Source organism: Thermobia domestica, chromosome 2, assembly GCF_964235325.1.
Source record: "Thermobia domestica chromosome 2, izTheDome1.hap1.1, whole genome shotgun sequence".
In the NCBI taxonomy this organism is placed as follows: domain Eukaryota; kingdom Metazoa; phylum Arthropoda; class Insecta; order Zygentoma; family Lepismatidae; genus Thermobia; species Thermobia domestica.
This window is the reverse complement of record NC_137455.1, coordinates 142607024-142616973: the sequence shown is the minus strand read 5'-3', so window position 1 is coordinate 142616973 and position 9950 is coordinate 142607024. Positions and strand designations below refer to the sequence as shown.

Here is a 9950-nt window from a genome sequence, read left to right as displayed (position 1 = left end):
TTGAGTAAGTTCTTAGCATATTCTAACGAAATAGCACGAGTATCTTATTTTTTTCAACTAACAATTGGCTGGTTCCATGAATAGCCGGCTAAGTCGACTTTTTTAAAAATTAAGATTTTACGGGTATAAACTTCTTTTGGTGAGTTCTACATTATGTAGAAGCGGCTAAGACTAATTCATAAAATTGAGGAAGTTAGACCATGTTCATAACCAGTTGCCAAAATTAACCAGGTTAACTGCTGTAAAATTTATTGCTCTCCTGTAAAATTAACTTTTCCTGACTTAGCCGATTATTCACCGGAACTAACTAATTATCAGCTGCTGCAATAAGATTTTTTTTTTAATGGAGGAAGCATTATCAAAAAATCAAAAGGAAGTTTTTAAAGGATATAATACAATCTCAAAGTTTATGTGGTAGAACAGAAAAAGCAAGTCTTGAAAACTCAGTCATTTTAGCCGTCTCGGTATACTAACAAGGACCTCTCTACAAGAAAAGGAGGACGTTTACTATTTATCTGTTTCCACTTTCTATTTTTGACGTTCTTTACCTGACTAGCGTTGAGTTAAACAAGAAGGGAGCGACAATATTGAGGAAAATTAGTTCCGTCCGCAAAACGGAACTACATTCTCGTCGAGTATTCGTTATGATTAGCAAAATCGTTCCAATTCCCGTTCCTTGTGGTGACTGCTCCTGTCACCATGTGGCATCAGTATCGCAGCAGCAACAGAGCGGCAAAGCTTGTAGTGCGGTGTTGTCGAACTTCTCAGGCGGTCGGAGAGAGAGTCGTGAGGTGGCGAGTGGTTTCTGTGTGTGCGTGTGTTTTAACCGGTTTCTATCTCTAATCTGTTTTCTCTTCTTATTTTTTTCTTACATCTCTTATTTTCTTACGTTTAGTGGTGTTTATTGTTGTTTTTCTTCTTCTGTGTGTTATCGGTGTTTTTGAATTTTGTCGTGTGTTTTCAATCCACGATGCTGTTAGCAATAGTCGTGTATGCCAAGACTGCCTATGCCTTAGGATGAAAAAGCATGGGTGAGTGTGACAATAAATTCTACAGTTTTTTTTTTTTTATTATTGAGCAGACCTTTTATTATTTTCATATATTATTGTAAATACCATAATGAAATACACACAAGAAAAAAAAATACTTAAAACCCTACCCTACTTAAACTTCTGTATACTGGTAGGTCTCTATTTAAAATTAAACTCCCGTCCAAAGACTCTTATTTTAAATTCATTTTGTCGAAAACGTTTTAAAACATCATTTTTCGACATTTTATTTCTATTACCCTTTGCTATCTAATACTGCTTAATTCTTTTTATTCTACCTTATTTAAAGCGAACGAGGCACGCCCCCTACACCACCTAATCAGCTTAAGAGTTAGCAGGAAACGAAATCCCGGGCGAACCGTTGACAAATGCGGAAACATACAATCGTAAATAAAGAGGACAGTTTTTTTTAACCAAAAAAGAAATCAATTACGCTAGTGTATTTTTCTTAATTTATTTCAACTATAGCTTATGTTGTACTCCACCGTAATCTATATTTTATAAATGGCATTTTGTGGTAATAATATGAAATTTAGATCGTTTTCTAAATTTTGTGATGATTCGATTTTTATTCTGAATTATCTGCAGACTTTCACAAATTAATTGTTTTTTCTTTTTACGGAAAAAATAGTCTGTTTCAAAAATAATTCTGAATGTATTAGTTCATATTGTTGGAGATGTAATGCAGGGCGCTATCTAATGAAATTTGCAGAAAGAAAAGAAATAAATTTAATAATATACAGTATTACAAATATTTAAAAATCAAGTATTTAACAAACTCTAAATGTGTTGATGCTTTCTATGTTGCACATCGGATATTTTAAATTATTCATTTCTTTCAGTTCGGAAAGAGTTTTACGTGGATGTGATTTCTGCAAAACTGTATTTTCTAATTTTCACGCACACGGATACACAGTCTTACTAATAGCTAAAGTTTTGTGCTATTTTAGTTTGCTTCAGTTGTTATAAGATATTTTTATATTACCTTATTGAGATTATAGAATTCAAAATCTAGATAAAATAAGAACTGTTCAGTGGTAGGTATATAGAAACACACAGTAATAGAATGATCATGAATATATGCTATCAAACTAAATGATAAGTCCGTACAAAAATAGTTGAAGTGAATAGTTGTACAAAAGTGACCACCTAGATATTTTACACTGGGCTTTCGTTCTCAAAAATGAATGTGACTTAGAAGGTTATCTAGCCTAGCCACAGCTGTGCAGGTATTAAAAACAGTGATGATTTCAGAAGATATCTCCCGGGAGACTTCCAATATATAGGAATGGGTGAAAGAAGTACTGTGAAAATATACTGATAACGTATGTTAATGACGATAGAAGATAAGCTATGGGGTTGATTTCTCGCCAGACCATGCCATGGGGTGAAATCATCATTGGTTAGGAGATTTTGTAGGTATCAACCGATATGTCATTTGGCTAGGGCAAGGATCAATTACACCCCCTAAGTTTGAGAAACCCATACTTTAAAGAAAAAAATGTATACTAATAAGAAAAAAAAAACGTGAAACTCTTAAGCCAGTGAACAATTTTGCCCCCTCCATCCCCAGGCAAAATCTGAAATAACCATACTGTTACCTCTGTTAGGTTGAAGATATTAGTAATACAGGATTTCATTCCAATGTGAATAAGATGGATACATTTAGATTACAATTTTTCTTTAACCAGCGATTTGCTATAATAAATGAGGCTAAAAACTGGTTAAAATTCAAACTACAACTTCACGACTATACAGAAAAATAAAAGAGCCCTTTCCGCTGGTCTGGTTGCAAATGCGCGCCATTGGTACACAGACTCCCGAATTCGATTATAATTGGGGGAGTCTTGAAATATAAATGTATTACTGTGGTTTGAACTCTAACTTAGTCTGTAGGTTTATGTCTCATATAACCTTGGTGCTGAAAAGTGTGCGAAACTCTAGCCAATCAACCAAGAAGAATAAAGGCTATAAACTGAATATGATAACAAATAATAATAATAATAATAATAATAATAATAATAATAATAATAATAATAATAATAATAAAGCATTGTATTTTAAGAAATTTTCTGTTATGTTATAGTGCTGAGTTACTTATATGACGTTAAAAGAATATTAATACAGAGACCCCTTACTCTGCTCACCTAGTCATTCAAGCCGAGTGGAAAGCAGATATTGAAAATACATACATCAACGCATGCGACAGTTGATGTTAAATGCTTAAAGATAAAAAAAAGCATTCCACATCATATGTTTTTGCTTTCTATTATTATCTCAATCGTTAGTAGGGAACAGGAACTTAGTTGTGTTTTCTTTTTTTTTTTTTTTTTTTTACTATTTCCGTCTTTTTATTCATTTCATAACGATATCGTAAAGCGGAAATGGTTCCGGAAATCGCTCAGCAAACAGAAATATATATACGTACAGTATATCATATATGATAGAACTACAAACCAGAGCGACTTCATGTTATTTTATAACCAGCGCGAAAGGTTACTATTAAAAATCACGTGGTACATATGCGTCAGCGTGATTATTTGGGTCCCTGTATGTGTGACTAACTTAATTGATCGATTTGCGTGCCTGGTTCAGAGCGGTCATCTCTTTTGAAACATTCCGGTGTTCGTTTGATCCCTGAGATTTCGCTAGTATACCAGCCACCACCCCCGTTACTCAATAGTTGCCCGATCCATTCCATCTGAGGTGGCGGCAACGCAAAAAGGACCCGTTCGAGGCGCCGTCCAAAATTTATCGAGGCACGGAACATGGCGCCTCGCTTTTAGAGAAAGAGGCGGAGCACATTGGGGATTCCCCCAAATGGAACGCGGGGGTAGGAGGAGAAAGCGTCAAGGTCGGCGTAAAAAAAAGTATCCGAATGAATATTAACTTTTCTTTTTCTTTCTATCCAAAGCAAAGCTTAGCACGCAAGCTCCCGAATAATAGTGCATCATAATAACATATAAAAGCTATAAAAGAAAATAAACGCAAATCCATAAAAAGCAAATGAGAATTAAAAAAAGACTGTGGGATATTTGTAAATAATTTTTGCTGGAATAGAAGGACCGTACAACACAGTGGGTTTCAACCTTTTCTGACTGACGACATGTTACTGGACATCCACGACATAGCGATACAATTGTTTATTTATTTTATCAATAATATTATAGATTATAATAGTCTAAGGTTATAAGTTTCTGTAAGGTAATGGACCTATGTAGTACTAAGCATTGTTCATGCGTCTAGAGACGTTGAATAATTACTACAGTCTGTTTTTTTAACTTCATCTTAACTAATTATTATTAAATGGTTCATTGTTTTTAAAGTCCGAAATTTCGCGATACACCCTATGGGAATGCGAAATACATAAGTTAAGAATCACTGATATAGTGAATATCTGCCTATGAAATGTCTTTCTTTAGAAACTCAACAATACCTATACTGATTTGGTTTCGTTTATTTGTTGAAGTTTGGTGTCTCTGTTCAGCAGCAAGGCTATGTTGCATGGACCTCCAATTTGAAGTGGAATCCGAAATATCATAATAAATTCAAATTTCAATGCTCTCTCATTGACAATTAAATTAGGTACGATGAGCGCCGAAAGCACGCGTACTACATACTAAGCCAGCGTATTTTTTAAACTTTTTTAATATATATATACCGGACTTCTCTACCATATAAATCAGTAGTTCTAATTTTCTTGTGATGCTGTGTTTTCCCTGAAAATTATATCTAGTCACGAACTCCTGGAACACATGCACCAAAAGGCACGAACAGAGTTTCATGAAGTTGTAAAATTCAAGCATAAACTACGTTGAGATACTATAAAGTAGCATCACTGAATGCGCAGTTTAACATCCTCTGCTCGACGTCTTTTAGGCTAAATAGGATGGATTGCAAATGTAATTGATTGATTGGTTAACTAATGAGAAATGGACCTAATGAAAGGAGTGGGATAAAACGGAAGAATCTCAAGAAACAATATATGCTTATCTGACCTGTGATCGATCCCGGAATACTTGCCAACAATGTAGGCAGCATTTCTCTTCTTGATTTCAAATACTGCCTGACGAATGAGTCACGATGTTAATTCAGTACCAAAAAATTTCATATTCACACCAGAAATCGAACAGGAAACCACAACTACTACAATAATTTCAAGGTAGCATAGCAGTAAAGCATAACCCGTAGACTACAATAATGTAAAGTGATCATCTGTTTTGTCCTATGATATGGTATCGTGTCATTCATGAAACTTTCTTCTGATGTAACTCTAAACTCCAGATATAATAAAAGGTACAGGCCACCACACTAAACCTTCTTGCTTCAATTCATTAAACAAAATCATGTTTTACTGCAGTTCTAATGAAATATTTTCTCGTGAAATACTAACAAACTTGTGAAGAGTTTTCGGGAAACTTCGCCTGAAGAAAATTCACCTTCCAAAGTAAAATATCCCTTGTAGATTTTAAAATAAAAAATGGCTTATGCCATATGTTAGTGTTTATTAATGAAACATTTGTTCATAAAATAACAAAATCGCATGAGTCGTGTCTGAGAAAATTGAAAAAAAAAAAAAACAAGATTAAATTACACCTTGTGGAAGTAATTTACCCACCATTAAAGAGTCACTAATGAAATGTTTATTTATGAAATATGAACAAAATGACCTGAGTCACTTTTGATAAAATCGTCTGGAAAGAAACTCACCCCTTAAGAATAAAATACAAATGGTATCAAACTTCTAACTTGATAGCGCAAAGTAAAAACACAAAAAATCATATTATTGTATGTCGTTTACATTTACCTACTTACTGCATAAAACAACCAAATTAATTTGTGCGTTAAAGACTTAAGGACAAAAGTTCATGTTAAACGACAAATTTCGTTAAGAAATTACTTTTTCGAAATACGATCTATCTGTGTGTCTGCCTTCATTGAGATCTAAGATCTTTTGATGATGTTTTGAGTGGAAATCAGTCAGGAAATAGGAGTCGATATCATCCTTATCGATTAAAATTTAAAAACAATTAACGATAGCCGTCCTAAATACTGCCCAATTGTCAGGAAATGTGACGTGTGTGCTTTCTTTAAGAATTGTTAATGGGGTTTACTCCTTAAGTGATGGAAATAATGTAGAAGACTTGACAATGAATTTGCCCCAGTTTTCAGGAAGGATTTCAGAGCAACTTTTGTAATTAAGTAAATAAATAAATTCGCAATGTGCGCATTTCTTTTAATACTTAATACTCTTATTATTTGGGGTTGAAATCAGTCTGGAGTAATAAAGTAAATGTGCTCTCACCTTTAATGTTTAATAAAAAAATGTTTATTGGTAATTACCTAAATCCTACTCAATTTTGCTGGAAAGTGGGGTGTGTTTCCTTTCAACTTTCCAATGTGATACTTATACTTGGAGTTAAAAACACTCATGGATAAGAAAACTTACCCAAACTAAAGAATTTATTATGACTAACCTACAAATACCAGAAAGCTTGGCGTGTCTCTCATTTGAGGCTTAACAATTAAATAATTACCCTTATTAATTGAATCAAAATCTTTCAAGATAAAAGGATGAATCCCCTTCTTGCACGTATATCCGCACACACACACACACGCACTCACATAGTCAATTCGATACCTGCTTTTATTCATTATATCACTTAGATCTATGTATATCGATTAGCTGCTGAGTGGACATATTGCAAGCAGAAATAATAACAACATAAATCATGAGCAAAAGAGCAATTCTTGATTCGGTCCGCAGAAACAAGAAAGGAACACATGTGACGTCCTCAAACAAGGCGGTGTGTGATGAAATCAAGAAGCACTGCAGAGTAACGTGGAAGAGAATTGCAGAAGATATACACTTGTGGAGAAAAGTTCGCCAGATCTTTGTTAGGCAATAGATTTGCAGCGGTTAACTATGATGATGATCATTATTATTAAATAAAATTAATAAAAAGGTGCTATTATGAGTAGAAGTGAATAATGAGTTATGATAGTTAACTGCACACTTTGAATGTTATCTTAAACTTAATTTTAAATTTTACAACTACTAGCGTCATGTGTACACCACACGAAAGAATTTGGTTTGTATGACGTGATATTTTCTCAATTAATATTAAAACCGGAAGGGATAGTAGATGTCGACCATTTCCGGTTCCAGTAGGGAGATTAGAATAGTGATAGAATACATTATTAGGACCCTTAATTGATTCCAGGAAACCGCTTCTCGCTATCTATTACCGTTTTTTTTATCCTACAGCGATCTACAGTAAAACCGAAATTAGTTTATTTTTGTCATTTCCAGTTTGATTTGGATTAGGATTAGGAATTAGATTTCTGGACATCTATGGCCATGTTAGTCTGTCACGTATGAGGGATGACGTCCCTTGGCGATCACACTATCCGAGGAAATGGAAGGAAGGAAGGAAACGGCCTGGGACCTGTATGTTAGGTACCATCCTGAAATTTGTCTGGTGTAAATGAGGAAAATCCAGGAAAATCTCACCCATTTTCGACCGAATGTACTTCCAGTTTGATAGAAGACGGCACTTTCCTTAGAACGTTATATAGACTTTAGAAAACACTTCTCGCCATTCCTTATTTATTAAATTCGCCCTATGTAGAATAATATTTAAACCGGAAGTTGTAATAAAATCTATCATTTCTGATTTTAGAAAAGAGTTTAATGATGGATATGAAACTTATTGGTGGGACGCTTAATCGATTGCAAGAAACTTCGATCCGTTATTTGTTATTGTGTTCACTCTATAGTCGTTATCGTTAAAAATTGTTAGTTTCTACCACTTCTGGTTTGAATAAAACTTCTATAAACGAACTTGATTCGTAACTTTAGACCTACTACATCCTGGTCTAAGTTGATGATGATCCATTAAGTAGTTCTTAAATTTGTTGTCTTCCGGACAGACGGACATATTGACGGATAGGGAAATAAGATATATATATATATATATATATATATATACGCTCGACATATAGCTTATGCCTACCCACATACAGACGCTCGTTCTTTCGGGAAACTTACGCTGGACTATAAACATTTTAGGTGCTTATACGCAGCGGCGCGATGTTCAAAATATTTATGAAGTTGGAAAACAATACTGTGGAGGATCTGGGGAGCAAAGTTATCTTCATCATTGGGAAGTGGGCAGATTTGAGGCTTATTCTAGGGGACGGGGAGATGAGACTCATATATGGTAGATGAATCTGATATCTGAGATGAACCTGTTGTAGGCTATATTATATAATGTGCTGTAGATGAAGTGGGAGTCGGACACAATTACATTTCTCCCCCCCCAAAAAAAAACATATTTAAAATCGGATTATTGGGGGGAACAGTCCCCCATAGTTCTAAGATTGAGGGGGACATGTTCCCCTCATCCCCACCGGGATTTACTCCAGTGCTTATACGCCGTATATGTGTCATTATATCTCTGGTTAGGACAGAATTAAGTTTTTTTATTGTTATTTTCTTTTACTACAATTTCTTTGTAAACGTTTTTTTTTTTTTAAATACAACTTTATGTTTTTGTTTGTATTGGTATTTAACCAAGTTTTCTCCTTGTGTAAATATTGCTATTTTTGAAGAAGCAAGATTTCGTGACTTGAAAGCTACATTTTATTTTATTTTATTCATGGATTAGATAGGAAGAGACAGTCACGGGAGTCTTCATGCTGTGGCTGCAAATGTAATAAACGCGAGAAAATGCTTACATTTCATCTGTTTGCTGCTGTATATATAGCCTATTATGTCGTGTGATCACGCGCCAGTTAAGATCACGTGTCGTTAACACAAGAGCAAGAGAAAGAGGAAAAAAGTATTCCATTCAATAAATATGAATATACTGTATATGTCAAAATATACTGATTTTACAATACTTTCCGATTTGAGAATAAATTCACAGTATTTTAGCCATTTCATAAGTAATACATTTCAAAGTGAATGTGTGTTAGTATTATGAGTGTCACTGTTACGTAAAATGAAACAATAATAGATACAATCTGTTACTTAATAATGCATATTTTAGTATTCAGTAAATAAAAAAAAAAAAAAAAAAAAACTAAACTATTCCACTAGCATAAAAACCATCGGCTACGTAAAGATTGACAACAAACGACATACTCTTTAGCGCCATAAAAATTCGTTTGCCTAACTTTTCTTCAAAACTATACATAAGAACTTGGTCTCTAGTATCCCAGTTTATTCAGCTTGATGGTAGTCTATCGGTTAATATATGTGTTGTATGTAGTAAATATATATAATAAAACAAAAAAATAAAATTTAAGAGTTTTAATATTAATTTTTAGTATTAATATTAGTAGGCTCTCTGAACTAGTAGGCTTCATATTAGGCTAAGAAAGACGGTGAAGTGCTATGTATGGAGCATTGAACTGTATGGTTCAGAGACTTGGACATTACAGAAGATAGAGAAGAAATATTTAGAGAGCTTCGAAATTGATATTGGTGGAAGATGAAGAAGATAAAATGAACAGAGAGAGAAAGAGAGAGAGCAACAAATGAAGATGTTTTAAAACGGATAGAAGAGAAGAGGGCACTTTTAGGCACCATCCTTCGTAAGAAGATCAATTGGATTGGACACATCTTGCGAAGAAATTGTCTTGTTCAGACCGCCATAGAGGGAAATACGGAAGGAAAGCGAGGAATAGGAAGAAGAAGAACCCAACTGAGCGATGATTTGAAAAATAGAAGAAAATATTGGGAGTTAAAAGAGGAAGCTAAAAATCGAGAGATATGTATGAAACATTTGCAGGCCCAAATGTAAAAAATGTAAAATTAAAAAAAAGGAAAGAAAAACTCATTACCCTCAGGACTTGTCCAAGGCAGAATACTTAATAATAATAATAATAATAATA

At 34.0% G+C, this 9950-nt stretch overlaps 1 protein-coding gene across 1 annotated transcript in view; it reads left to right on the top strand.

Annotated features, from left to right (window-relative positions):
- The first annotated feature begins 782 nt into the window (after nt 1–782).
- Mctp (multiple C2 domain and transmembrane region protein) overlaps nt 783–9950 on the top strand; it is a 955910-nt gene continuing 946742 nt past the window's right edge. The window contains exon 1 of the mRNA XM_081746500.1: nt 783–1031. Within this exon, the coding sequence (XP_081602626.1) occupies nt 1028–1031 (4 nt within the window). The 5' untranslated portion in view covers nt 783–1027. The remainder of the gene's footprint in view (nt 1032–9950) is intronic.